The sequence below is a fragment of the Ammospiza caudacuta genome, chromosome 1, assembly GCF_027887145.1.
Source record: "Ammospiza caudacuta isolate bAmmCau1 chromosome 1, bAmmCau1.pri, whole genome shotgun sequence".
Classification (NCBI taxonomy): Eukaryota; Metazoa; Chordata; class Aves; order Passeriformes; family Passerellidae; genus Ammospiza; species Ammospiza caudacuta.
The window spans coordinates 57,856,984-57,872,356 of record NC_080593.1 but is presented as its reverse complement, the minus strand read 5'-3'; the positions used below and the strand labels follow the sequence as shown (position 1 = coordinate 57,872,356).

At 33.7% G+C, this 15,373-nt stretch overlaps 1 protein-coding gene across 1 annotated transcript in view; it reads right to left on the bottom strand.

Moving 5' to 3' along the window:
* SLC12A7 (solute carrier family 12 member 7) overlaps positions 1–15,373 on the bottom strand; it is a 79,447-nt gene that overhangs the window by 46,666 nt on the left and 17,408 nt on the right. The window contains exons 4-11 of the mRNA XM_058808826.1: positions 14,677–14,823; positions 13,893–13,947; positions 11,563–11,693; positions 9,243–9,484; positions 6,794–7,005; positions 2,523–2,690; positions 1,035–1,133; positions 314–371 (exon numbers count right to left, since the gene is read on the bottom strand). Coding sequence (XP_058664809.1) covers positions 314–371; positions 1,035–1,133; positions 2,523–2,690; positions 6,794–7,005; positions 9,243–9,484; positions 11,563–11,693; positions 13,893–13,947; positions 14,677–14,823 — 1,112 coding nt within the window. The remainder of the gene's footprint in view (positions 1–313; positions 372–1,034; positions 1,134–2,522; positions 2,691–6,793; positions 7,006–9,242; positions 9,485–11,562; positions 11,694–13,892; positions 13,948–14,676; positions 14,824–15,373) is intronic.

Here is a 15,373-nt window from a genome sequence, read left to right as displayed (position 1 = left end):
TAATATCCCCTTATCCACATCCATCAGCTCTGCAAATACTAATTATAATTTTCTTTATCAAGAACATTTCATTAGGCAGGTTCAACTTCATCTTAGATTCTGCTTCTGCTTCTTGAAGGCATTCAGTCTAATAACCTGACCAGTTTTTGCAGCCATCTCAGTTTAACAGACACACTTTCCCTCCAGTTTTAAACTAAGTGAAAGAAATATATACCACACAGATATTTCACACAAGAGCCTATTAATAAGTCCTATTAATATAACATATGATTGCATATACTCTATGTAATATTAGAAGCTGAATATTACTTACTTATCTCTTAATATTACACCTTCTATACAGGCACCAAACAACACTATACAGGAGAGATCTGTTACTGAGACTGAAGGAAGATTACTCTCTGAAAAAATCACATAGAAGAAATCCCATATTTTTTCACCAAGGTATGAAATTAAAATGTCCATGACAATGCAGCTTGTGTGTGTGTTAGCTGGTTGCTTTTTTATTTGGTTTTTTTAGTTCTTCTCTGCCACGATTTTTTAGTTTATGTTCTTTATGACTGTATGTCACAGTGATTTGTGAAGTAGTGGAAGTAGCCAGCTCCTATAGCATGCAATAAAATAGGCATTTTTTCATACAAATAAGCAAGTACTTGTGTACTGTAGGTTTTGAAGAACCGACAACTACTATTACTGGTGTTTCTGGTTTAAGATCTGGTTATACTGAGTATGACAGCAATCTACCAACAGAAGCCTAATGCTAAAAACCTTCAGATCACTTGACTAGAACCATCAATTACATGTTGGAATTTGAAGCACTAGTAGAATATATATATTTGTTCATAAAATTTGACATATTTTCATAATATTTAAAAATAATACTGGTAGTTTAGACAAATATAAAAGATTTCTTTTCAGTTTAGATTTCATTCATTTCCTACTCAGGAAACTAATGATTTTCCAGTGAAAAACCTGGTATACCTACAGAATCTACAGAATGTAGACTAAGAAAAAAGTCACAGTATAAAGGATACAAATAAAAGATGTAGTTGAAATAGCCAAAATTGTTCCAGTAGGAATAGATTTCTGAGCATCCTTTAGATCTCCAGATCTATTTGAACCTGCCATAATACCTTAAAAAAAGACAAAATTTATGTCATAAAACCAATGAATAATAACTAAGAAAATAAGAACATCTAATTTTAAGCCAAATTTAACTCAAAGATTACCAATGGAGCAGGCTACAGAAGCATATTATAATCCTGCACAAATCCTCAATTTATAACTTCATTTTATTCAGAAATCTGTGTTATTACCCACTTGAGTAAGCAAATCCTATAAAGGTCAGTAAAAAGACAGATTAAAAAAATATTTTTCAAGTATTACATCAGAATCATTCTTGAAGTGAAGAAATACAAGGAGTAGCAATTTTGCTACTTGGAATGGATGTTACAAATTAATAGGGACTCTGCAATTTTAGCCAGTATAACCTAACACACTAACTTTCTACTAAACAGACCATCATAATAACAAGCAAATGTAAACAAGCAAATCAATAAACTAACAAATAAAACCTTAGAAGCAAAAAAGAAAGGAGCAGGCAAGAAAAAGAATGGTTAGAAAAATCACATGTACGCATGCCTGTAAATCTAAAAAGAGAACGGAATTATTTTGTAGCACATACAGTGACAGGGGGGAAAGAAACCTATACAATAACTAATTCTGCCATCTCTCCTAGAATTGACCTGACCACTGGAAGCAAAAATATGGAAGCTAATATCAAGATGTTCCAGTGCAAAAACATTGTCAAACTCCATGGAATAGAACAGTAACCATGGGTTCAGATATGATGAAATGTTATTTCTGAAGTAAAGAAATGGGAGCAGTGGGGTTCAAACAGTGAATAAAAAGATGATTCCACTTCATAATAAACTACCAAACAGTGCTGCAACTTCTTATTGGAGTTCTATTCTGTTACTTGACATTACAATTACTTCAGCTGGGACTTTTGAAGAAAAACATGTCTGTTGTTTCATTCAAGCATGAGCTGAGGAAAATGAAATACAACTAGGCTAGGCTTGACAAAAAAAGTCTACACAGGTAATGTGGCAAAATATTGGACATGTGAACAAATCCCAGGCAGTTAACCAGGCAGCTTGGACACTGGAAGAATCATTTTAATATTAAACTGTTCTCTCAAGTCTTTGAAGATTAAAGTGTTATAAACGCACCTTATTTGGAATAAACATTTAGTAACACATGAGGGTTTCTTTATAGAAAGAAACCCAGCTTTCTTTATAGAAATGGCCCTTAAACAGATTTCTTGTTTAAGTCCTATAAAGTCCAAAAGTCATTAGCCATGACCAATGTCTCCCTAGCACCAGAAGGTACATAACCTCAGACACAGAAACTTGCAACAGCATGAGTCACCCATAAGATTGATGAAAATGAAAAAATTTACATGAATTTTTTTTCCCAGATACAAGTACACATCCTCATGCAAGAAAAATAGTTGTGTCTACCTGTCACAGATGGGAAATAAATCCCTACAAGCATTGTGAAGTAGGTCATGATGTCTGTAAAAACATAAGGAAGTCCACTCATTTTTGATTCTTCTGATCCAGCAACTGATGGCTGATCTTTTTTCTCAACTATTGATCCTTTTTCTGAATAGGCACTCCAGAGATTATCTACAAGGTGGGGGAAAAAACAAAATCAGGGTCACCTCTCTGTTTCAGGATATCAATTAGTGAGAATGCAATAATCCTAGGAATCAGATGCCTTTTTCTTACACAAAAATCATGACATTTCCCATTATGATTAATACCAGTTGTAACAGGTATTATGTAACTCCAGTCCATGCTAGTAAAAATGGCATAGTGTGAGATGTGTACTGCAAAATTTTCCCTTCCTCTAAAGCAAAATATAATTATAGAATTAAATTCTAATGTATTTGTAGAATGTACACTTACATTGCACAGGCACACAGATGGTCTATTGGGAAAAATAAGGAAACTTATCTCCAGGTTCAAGAAATCTTAGTATATACTAATCCTTCTTGTTCTTGTATTTTGAGGAGCAGTATGAAAAAGAAATGCTACTTAACAGTAATTTGAGTTCTTTGACACCTCCTGTACAGAAGAATCCTGCATAACAGTTCAGGATTCAGCTGTTAATGGCAAAAGATTTCCATATGGTGACAAAAGCAGCATAAGCAAACTCTAGAAGATCACTGGTAAGCAAAGAAACCCCAGCAGAATATGGTTCAACTTCCCCAGCAAACTAAGCACATTTGTTTGAAGAGTGACAGGTCAAAGAGTAAATTTTGAGAGCTTACATTTGTGGAAAACATTGGTTGTGTACTTTGATAAGACTGTGAGAACAGACCACACTGATTCTTATTTGAAAATGAGACAAGTTGTCCTATTATTTGTGAGAAAACAAAGTAGATACTCTTCTGACCTGTCAAGAAGGCAAAGGATTTTGCAGCAAGGAAATAAACAATTTCCATGGACTGCCAGGATGATCAAATAGCCAATTTTCAGACATCCTGAACAACTCTAGGGAATTCCAGTACAGTATTCTAAGCCTTTATAATAGCAAAAAGTAACCTTGAGCACAATAGAAGATGGACTTGGAACCATAAGTGACCAAAGAGAGGGTACTCATACCCAGCTTTTTAAAAAAATATATGGAAGTATGCATGAGAAGCAGAAGAGAAAGCACAGCAAAGATTAAAAATAAGTATTATGTGCTAAGGAATGCTATGTGTATTAGTACAATCAAATGAAGAGGAGTTACAGACTGATCTAGAGATCAGACTGAAGCCATAAGAAGTTAATGAAACAAGAGAATTTTAAATTTCAGGAATTTTAGCAGAGATGAGTGATGTAAAATAAGACTAGATCTCCAAATTAGCATCTATCTACCCCCTGTGAAACATAAGAAGAAAATCAAAACATCAGTTTGAATTGCCAATCAAAAGCACTTAAATTCTTAATAAGCACTCAACAGCTTGTGTCCTTTATTCAGCATGACACATGACTGACAATGACCTGAGCACTGCAATGCATACAACTAAACTGTGGAACTGTGCATGCCAGCACATGGGTAAAATTGGCTTAGATATTCTGTTGAATAGAAATCACTTTCCCTTTTCATAACATGTCACACAGAGCTTTCCTATGTTCATTTTCCCAAACGTGATAATCCAAGTGGACTTGAAAGTTAGGGTGAGAAAAAAGAATAGCTTTTCAGAAAAGTCCAGACATTTGGCCCTTCTAGGACCATTCCTTGATTGCTAAGGCTCCTCTAGCAGCTGACATTTAGGGTACATACACAAGAACAGGTACAGTGTATCAGACCAACATGCTACCACCATCAGAACAATGTTGATAAAGCTAGTAGCCGAACTGCATCATTTCTGTTAGGGTTATAGGCCTATTTAGTCAGCCACTTTCAGAATGATTTATTATTGTCAGGACAACACTCACAGAAGGTATATAAGGGATGAATACTTATTCTATATGAGTGCCCAATAAATGGTGTGAGGACTTAGCACACTTCCTGAGACAGTCATGGCATCTGAATATTCCCAGTCACAGCTCAAGAAACTTTAATGTCCAGAGCCTGCAGCTTCAAAGTCTTCACACGAGGCAGAAAATTCATCAAGTGAAAGAAAATTCTCCTTGAGAATTCTCTGCCACGAGAGCTCAAGCTTATGCTAGATATCAGAATGTGTGCTCACACTCAGCAAGTAAGACACCTTCTTTTAGCATTAGGTGTAACTAGGATAGTGAAATGCATTGATATGGAATAGCTCTTGTTCAGAGAAATGTTAATCAGTGAACAGAAGCAGAGCACATATTTTCAAAAGCAGGAAAAGCAGTACTCAGCCTGAAATCTCCAAGAACACTGAAATACCTGAGGTTGACATGAAATAGTATTGATACCCAAGGACAAATGGAAGGCCATTTCTTTAATTTAAAAGTGTTTCAGGGAGACACAAAAACTAAGGACTCATGAGCAGCATCTCTACAGGAACAGTCAATAGCAAAAACAGCAGTTGATAGAGGCAATAAACAGGGAAGTTATTTTTTATTTCTGACAAAACTTAGTAGTTATTCACAGTTTTTCTTTAGTTTTGAAAAACTGGGGAAACCTCAACTCAGCTTTTGCAAAAGAAAATTGTCAGAAGTATTCAAATTCCTTGAGGTAAACATAAATGAAGGCAATCCACTTGAATCAGTCCATCTATATTGCCCATGTTATTAAAATATTTCTCACCCAAGGAATCTACACGAGACATTGAATAAGAGGAAATCTCCTCACATGGATTAAAAAAAACAGTTCAAAGACAGAAAACAACAGGTAAAAGTAAATGGAAGTACAGCTTTGTAATGAAGAACAGCCACCAGGAAACTTCTATAAGAATGACCATCAGGATGTCAGTGCTATCAGTACACTCAAACAGCCCAAAAATAGGAGCTAGTACCAAGATGAGAGCCTGCTGGCAATTCTCAGTTAATTCAAAGTTGTAGAAGGAAAAACAGCTGCAAGGAACTTTAAAAAAACAAAACTAAACAAAAATGTATCAGATTCCATGAGTAAACATAATGGAATTGATGAAATTCACTACAGGTAAGCAAAGAGCAGTGAATAGTGGAAAGCGTGTTGCTGACAATGAGCTTTCAGCAGACTCTTGGTCTTTAGAGATCTTAACATTATGTGAGAATAAATTAGCAAAATATACTTTTATACAGGATTGCTTGTTGAATGAAACACTAAACAATGAATGGAACAAAGGAAAAAAATAGTACTCAGCTGGAAACCTCCAAAAAGCAAAAGAACAATTTAAATCTTACAGGGTAACAAAAAATTGTAACATACAGCTAACTTGTGAGCTGGGGCAGAAAGTACAAAATTATTAATGAAAAATTGTAGATATGCATATGATAAATCATAAAATTCAGAGAATAAACTCTAAGTTACATTCCTTGCAACAAGCAAATAATTTCATTTTTTATTGAGTAAATTATTTTTTAATAGCCACAAATTTTGATTCAGAGAAGTATCTTTTAATGTATTTGTACACTTTATATGTGATATTTTCAACTGGAGTACTGTTGCAGCAGTGACTGTCTAATGTGCCTATGTAGCATATTTATATGAATCAAACTTTATTTTAAGGAAAGGCAAAGCAGAGGTATCAGAGTATCCATTTCATTCCCAGAGACATTATTTGTGTGTGTACAATACAAATTATTACACATTTAAGATGAATCCTATGACTTGATGCAATCTGAATTCCAAGCTGCCACAACCATACAGATCTGTAAAGAGAATAAAATCTATACATTGTAGACTGCTCTTCCCTAATTCAATCACTAACTTGTACACATTGGACAATCCACAGAACTTCACTCTCATTGCACCACCTGTGAAGTGGAAACCAGTTCCCTCTCAGTAGAGTTTGAAAATATTATGAACGGCTTATTGAAATGTGTGTTTGGCATACACATTTAAAAAAAAAAGCTGTGATGAGCACTTTATCACCTTTTTGATTGAACAATGGCTTTTGAAAGAGTACCTATAAAACTCCAATTACCCCCAAATTAAAGCACTTGATACTAAGATTCTAAAACCAGGTTCTTTTATAGGAAGATGCATTCTCAAGGTAGTAATCTTTCACACAGACTAGGGGTAAAGAAACAGTAACAGACTAGACCGCTATATTACTGACCAGCCATTGGCCAAATTAATAATGTCAAATTAACTGTGCCTTCCAACTTACCAGTTAGAACTCCACTCATTATTCCTGGAATTCCTTGAATTTCTGTTACATTATTGAGACTAAAGTAGTCATCACATGTAGCATTAAGCAAAGAACTATCACAGAACAGGAGCCACAAAGGGGTAGTCTTTGTTTCATTATTGATTTCAGTAAATTTGGCACAGACATCAAAGCTGCGTTTTGACAATGTACGGTTTCCAAGGAGACAGATACTATAAAAAAGAAAAATAAAGTCAGTGTTCCTTCAATACAAGGCTGTGAATGATGCCATTTTTTGTCCATTAGACTTCTTCAGAAACTTGTTATTTACACTATCTACCTTAAGGCCTATACTACATCTACTAAAACAGTATATAGTTTCTACATCTAAAACTATCATCAACAGTCTTTAAAAAAGGGATCAAATATTTCTTCTTTATGGTAAAGCATAATCAATTTAAGCAGCTTGACTACTACATAACAGCAATTATGATGCATTCAGCCCTACAAGAAAGAAGTAAAATTAAGAAATACTTTATAAACTTAATTTAAAAATGAGTCTGATGAAGAAAATATAAAAGTGAGTTTAAACAAGTAAACCATTCTCTTCCTTTTCAAGCAACTGAAAACTTTAGATGATCCCCAAAACAATTACAATCCAAAAGGTAGGAAATAAGCCAGGAAGATTAAACAGCCAAATATGACAACAGTGATGGGAGTACAAATTAAAGAATCATGTATTGGGAAGCAATTTTTTTTTTAAGGAATGAAAGAGAAAAGTCTGAACAGCTGTCAAAAGCAAATTCCTACCAGCAGAGTACATTAAGGATCTAGGTATATTTCTTTGTTAAACTATACAAAAGATGTTTAAGATTCCAGGCTTGCTTAAAAATTTAATGATATAGATCTTTGAAGACAAAAGAAGGAACATCAAATATAAAATGAGGGTTAGGCAGATACACCAGCACAGCTTCAAGGTATTGCATCTCATGGAATTTGAGCAGATTTAACAGAAAACTGTTGCTAAAGAGATCATCTTGTCACTTGCCTTGCTTAGTTTTCTTTTTAATTGCTACTGATTTGATGACTCAATAGCAGCAGGGTCAAATAATACAAGCAATGGAAACTTCTTTCAGTTTGATTCAACTGGGAAATCTTGAGGTAAACTATTTTACCACCTACACAATGGACAAACTTAATGGAAATTAGTGATATCAACCTAACTAACCAGCTAAGTGGAAGTGTTTTGTTTGGGTTTTTTTAACGACTGTCATCAGATCAGTCTTACCATTACACAAGACCCCACTTGAGCTTCTCATTTTGAGGCAGACTCTAAATGTAAACCATTATATTTAGTGGAAAATAAACACTGTATATTTTCCCCCCAATACATTAATATTACAGTAGCAGCCACATATAAAACCTCCAGGAACTTGGTAATGAGTCTCACCTATGCTACATATCCACACAAACTCTCTTTTACTTATACAGGTCACAAAAAGATATTACTATTGCCCTGCTGGAAGTTAGTGTAAGAAACATAAGTTTTATTCAGAAATAGGTCAAAGTTTTACATATTACACGGAAAACAATGCTACAGAACAATCCACAAGTACTGCTCTAATGGTCAATTAGAGCAGTAATTACCAACACTTCAAAGTAATATTGAATTTGTAACAATCATACAACAAAGGATAACTCTTACTATGAAGTGCCACACAAGACTGAAGTTATCAGCCTATTCTGATCATGTCTTAAGCAATTTAACTTTGTTTCATCTTTCAACAGAAAAATATGCACAAAAATGCAACTCATATAACTGGGTAAAGTAAATTGCAGCTAATAACTGGAGTGAAGAAGTAACTCCTACTGAGCTAAGAATTAAGCACATCAAGGACCTTGAGAAGCATGCATAATAATAACATTTTATTTTATTAATGGGAAAGCCTTCACAAACACAAGTGAATTTAAACATTTCAATGTGTCATTTTTAAGTAGGGAGAAATGGAAGTTTCTAAAATTTCTTCATAACACAGAAAGTTTAAATTTATGGGTTTTTTATAACAATGCTTAATAGCGACAATGGTTTCTTGACCTTTTTACTTTATTTTACAGGTTTTTAGTTAAAATCTTTAGATAAAGCAGTTACATTTACTGCCAGGAAAACGGACCTTCTTGCTTCTTGGGTATGGATGAAATAACAGCCAAATTTTAAGCACCAAAGAACATTTTCTAGAGTTACCATATCTTATGAAAAATGAGAGAAATATTCAGATATGTGAATATTTCTCAGAATATCAAATGACACATTTAAATACCACATTGGTATTTAAACTACAGAAAGCTACCACTGAAAGCAATGTGTTTGTATTTTGAAATTTAGCTTAAAACATGAAATGATTACAGTAGCTATTCCCTCCCCACACTTTTTTTCTTTTAAATAACCCACACAAGTCAATATTGCACTTACGGAAAGTCAGGCGGATCAAAAGCAGTCTTAATAACTCCAGCATATATGGCAATGATGGAAAGAATCACACAGGCAAGGAAAACCAGTGCAAGCTTGTTGACATACTTTACTCCCACAAAAACTACTATGGCCATCAGAATGACAATACACGTTCCATAGACTCTCATGTTGTTCAGCATAGCCTCTGTTTCTTCACCAGCATCTGCCACTTTAAATATAGCAGCACTTGGAGAAATATAGGTCTGCAAGAAATATGGTGAACTATCATACATGTAATAATGAACATTTTATTAAATCATTTACTTGAACTATAAAATCTAACCTTCTATACCAGTTTTGCTTTCACAAATGAGTTTAGCCATATAATTTGGGCATTGAGAAACTCTAGAGATAAAGGAAGGAAAAGGGTGAGAGTAAAGAAAAACAAGGATTAAGAATAGGATACAACTTTTGCTCCAGCTTCTTATCTCCTATTAAAGATCTTCCACTCCTCTAATTCATGTGTCTGCCAAATGGGGAAAACAGCTAAGGAATTTGGTGGTGGAAGGAAGTAGACCACAACAAAAATAAAAGAAAAAACCCACACCATAAACAGGACTTCCACTGATTGAAACAAAATATGAAGAAACAAACAAAAGTATAATAAACTAAAAATTTTTTCAGTATTATAGACCCTATACAATACTTCATAAAATTTTAATCAAAAGTTGCAAGAGCACAATTTACAATTACTGTGAAGAAGTTTTGTCATGTGCTAAACCACACATTTCCAACTACCGCAATTTCAAACAAGATTCTGGCACAGATCTCTCTTTCTTAAATTTTGGTGTGCTCTACCTGAAAAGAAGTTGAAAACTGTTAATAGCATTTATACTGACAAATGTGTGTGAGAAGACAAACTGATCTAGTTCTAAGACATTCGTGTACTACACTACACAACAATATCTATATGCCTTCTTCTAGCACCCCTAAAAACACCCCTCTCTGTTCAGCTACCAGGGCTTGAATATTAGGGCTTGAGGCAACTCCAGTCCTTCAAAAAAACTGCTCAAATGACTATTTTTCAATAATATAATTTCTAAAGGCAGGAAGAAACTTTGAACAGGAGACTGACGTGATGCATTCATAAGCAAAATCCAAAAATAGACATAGACAATAATTTACCAGAATTTTCTTAAATTAAATTTAAGTTTAGTAAATTACTATTTACTAGAATGCTGGAAGATATGAAAATTGTCACATCATCATGGAAGAAAAAGGAAGCAAACTAAAAAAAAATTATTACAGATAAAGTATATATTGTTAAAAAACCCTATACTGTGACATTGCAGAAGTTTCAGGCTCTCTATGGAGGTACTCCAGAAGATTTTCTTGTGGATTTTGTTGCCCTGCTGTTCAAAGCCTTGCCAGGGAAAACCATAGGCAGATGACTGATTTCTGTTTCTCCAAATAATCCATGCCCCAATGAAAGAAAAAGCAGTACTCATGCCTTGTGGCTATGTCAGGGGTCTATTCTGAGGTCTTTGACAGATATCCTGGGCAGCATTTTACTTCAAATTCTGTAGCTAGATCTTGTACATTTTTATTAGCAACACAAACCCAGCATGACCCTCTAATAGGGAGAACAGTGCACCAAATTCAATTCACAATTGAACATGTGCTTGTGTTACTGCTATAGATCAGACAACAAGCCAGATCAGATCATACAAGCAAGCATTTCTGACTACTATCTCTAATTTAAATGTAAAAAAACCCTGGATTTGATTACACGGATCATAGTAAGTAACAAGAAAGAATTCTTAAGTATCTTCTGTGCATATATTTAGTTTCTGATTTGATGACCAATTATTGGCACCTCCTGGATGAACAAAGACATAGTAGCCACACAGGCAGAATTCCACAGCATCTTTGCAAATATATGAAAATTCAAAGCCAGTAGTTCGGAAATGAGGAAGTGTGATAGATTATTATTGTCTCATCAATATGCCCTTCATGTTCTCCACAACTTTTCACTAAGCAGCAGTGAGTACCCTGCTAATGCTTTCCACCTATTATTTGGAAAGAGAATATTTCTGCTTGGTTCACAAATTATATAAAATAAACATACATCAAATAGCATTTAATTTATTTTTGTATTACTGATAAGAATTTAACTTCCTCAAATAATCATGAGTAAGAATAAATATCAACATCCTAAAATGTAGTGTCAAAACATTAACGATCACCAAACTAGAATGCATTTTAGACCATTAAGAAAATTCATCAGTAATATTCTGAAACAGCCCAAATACATTTAGTCTTAATAAATACTAGTACTTACCAATAAAATTTCAATGGTACCAAGAATGTACATTGCTCCTGCAAAAGTTGTACCCAAGTAGAAACAAAGTCCCACTGCTCCACCAAACTCTGGCCCTAAAGATCTTGAAATCATGTAGTAAGAGCCTCCAGCTGTGAATTTAACAAAAAAAAAAAAAAAAAAAAAAAAAAAAAAAAAAACCAAAGAAATAAAACAAAACAAACAAACAAAACACTTCCAGTACTTCAGATAAGGGATGGCAGTAGAGAGCAAAAATTTGAATCATTCAGTCAACATAATCAAGATAACTACTGCATGTTCCTCCACTGACATACTCATGACTAGACTGTAACCAATGTCTATACCATCTAGATAGTTAGAATGCACATTTCAAGATTAATATCCCCATATGCACAGTCTGTGGAATAGAAAGCGAAGACCGAAGAAAGAAGAGGAAAAATTCCACAAGTTAACAGAAGTAAATTAGAAAAGGATATAGAGGTATAAATAGATATGAATGAATTTTTAGCTTCTAACCTTAAGCTATTCCCTATCAAACAATACAATTTCCAAAATAATTGCTTTATGAGACAAGGACAAAACAGATTCTTTTCTACTGATTCTTTCTATTTTCTGTATACTAAACCATTGCCACTTTCACTAGAGTTCACAGTTTTTTAGTACTGTTTAAAGGTGTTGGGAAGGGATTGCTTTTCTTTGTCCACATATAAAAAATTCACTTTTAGCCTGAGTTCTTCAATTCTTCTCACTCTTACTTCCTATAAGTATGCATCATCTTTCTTTAAGTCATAAACTACACCACCACCATCCTATTTCCATTGCCCTATTTGCCTTTTAATAAGGCTCTAAATTTCAAGATCATCTCTTTCATTTAGAATGTCAACCAACTACCTCAAGGCAAACTCTTCTCTCTGGTTCCCTCTCCATCTACTCTTAAATTAATGATTTTTGTCCTGCTTGCGGGAAGAAAGAGACAGAGGAAAGATGTGTGCAATTTTAAATAACATATATCAATGTGAAAAGTCTAAAGCTGTTTTTCATAGAATCACTGAATTTGGAAAAGACCTCCAAGATCATTAAGTCCTATCATTGATCCAACACTACTGAGTCCACCACTACACCCTGTCCCTAAGCACCACACCTCCTTGTTTTTTGAACACTTCCAAGGATGGTGATTCCACCATTCACCTGGGCAGTCTGTTCCACAGACTTCAGTGTTTTCAATCTGAATGAATGAGAAACAAAGAAAGATATTATAATGCATCACCAATCCTTTTACTAAATATAATGAATGCTCTTGCATATAAAAGCAAAATAAAGGTCTCCTTCAGTCCTGGGTTCTTATCTGTGCTTCCTGCCTTCTCCATATATTCAGGACAAGCATCATTTCTCTAAGAAACTGGCACCAACAACAAAAAAAGTGAAAATTAAGACCTGTCTCATGTAAGAACTGTAGGCTTCAAAGTCTGTGAGAGATATTAAACAAAACCATTAAAATGAACTTTAAAAATATGACCATAGAGCAGAACATTTTAGTTATCTGCGCACTGATTTGAATAACTCAATTTTATTATAAAACATGAGTATTTTAAACAAAATTGTCTATTGATTTTTTATTTCATATATGGTACTGGATCCATGAAATACAATTATAATACAGTTACTCTACATCCTTCACAAATTATAGCTTTTACTATTATTATAGCCCAACAACTTCAGTATAAGTTCAGAGTTCATACCAATATCTGAGTTCTATCAATTATTGTGCTGAGAAACTAAAAAGGGTAAGAGCTTCAAGAGCTAATTGATTTTGCAACTAAAAAAAAAAATCTTTTACTTTATGAAGCAGAATCAATTTATCAATCTATCCTGAACATTTGAGATGGGCAGAACCTAGAGTGTTTGTGCAGAAAAATATTTTTGCCATGAGACCAGTTACTATTCTTGCAGAAAACAAGACAACTAACACCAGGGTTTAGCTGGAATGTAGGAAAGTTCAGGAGAGAGAAAAGTAGTACCCTTATTTGTAAAGAAATTTGCTTTGCGTAAAGACCAGTCTCCATTAATTCAATTTATAACATCTTATCTTTGATTAAAATAGGATCAAATGACTGATGACAAAGATGTGCTGCAGATTGTAATTCCCAGAAGACCCAGTCTTAAAGACTGCATCTCACATTAAAAAGTTATTTTTAAAATCAATTAAAAGAAAAAATGCATTTGATACAAAAGCATTACTTCTGATATTTGAGAATGATAAGAATTTCTTATCCCAGATTTAAACTTCCATTATTTAAGAATTTGCCATGTAAGATAAAATTCTTCATTACCTGGAACTACGCCATTTGTTGCTATAGCACTCATTGAAATTGCAGTTAGCATAGTCTGTGGAAAGATGAAATAGAGGAAATTTAAAATACCAGAGTTTTGGAGGGTTTTTTTTTTAAAGATTGGGCAAAACAGTAATCAAATGTAACTAGATTTTTTTTCACCCCAAGATGTTTAATTTGAGATATTCATGCAACTCAAGTACTCAACTTTTCAGGCAGAAGATTTAGTTAACTTACACTTGACATAGTCTTTAAAGAACTGGAAGAATATAGACTATTGCATATACTTAAAATAGTATGTTCATTATTTCAATTTAAAAAGTAGTGAAAACTAATTGTAACATTATTATGACAACATCTAGTAAAGATCTCATATTCTAAAAAATTACTTTATAGATGCAATGCTGTGGAATTTGATTTATAGTTTATTATTCAGTTTGTTCTGAAATTGAAAAAAGCAGAACACTTCAGATCTCTAAGTTAATAATGAAATATTTGCTAAAGGCTGATTTAATAAAACTCATATAAAACTTTAAAAAAGCTTACTTTGATCAACTCAAAAGAATGTCCGTACAGGTTAGACTGACAGGTGACACCCACTGCTTATATATATAACCCATTTCTCTCAATTGAACCATACTGGTTAAATACCAGTACAATTTTACCAGTATTATTAAATATGGTTATTTTTTCCCTGATACTCATACATTAGAAGGTGTCAGTACTCCTTCAACAGAGGATTTGGACAGGAGTTTAAAAAAGAAATAAAATAAGGTTAACTTACACAAGCACAACACATGAACACAATGATGAAAGACTCAAGAACTCCAGCTGTTCCTACAATCCATGTTAAACGCAGGAACAGGATAACTCCCAAGATGTTTTGCAAACAGGGAAGATATACACCAATAAAGGTGCCCATTCGTGGACCCTGGAAACAAAGCGAGAACATCAATTCAATTCCTTTGCACTACAAAATTTAAATCTATAAACACTTTATTCCACAAACACTTATCACAAATGGTCCGTGAACAAATGCCAAGTGAAAATGAATGGTAGCTTCGGAGTGTCCAGCTTTGCAAATATTCATGTGCTATTAATAAAGAAAAATTCCTGAAAAGAGAGAAAAATATTTGTGATAACAAACTCTCTTGTTCCACAGGAATTAGGGCCACACCTTGATAGGGACAGGATGGCCCTTTATCTGTTGATCATAACACTTTACAAACTTTTTCTGAAATACCAGTTACAGGCTAAAGTTACAGGTTAAAGATAAATTACTGCCATAATAAAAATATCATTTATATTCTGCAAAAAGTTGATCACAAATTGCCACAAAGCTGGCACAAAAAATTATATTCAATAGTAATTTTAATTTTAAAAAAAGACAGACAAGGTATTAAGACAGAGCGTGAAGTAATGCAGAGCTGACTACAATTTCTTTTTTTCAAAAACTGCAAAACCTGTCACAACATAGTATA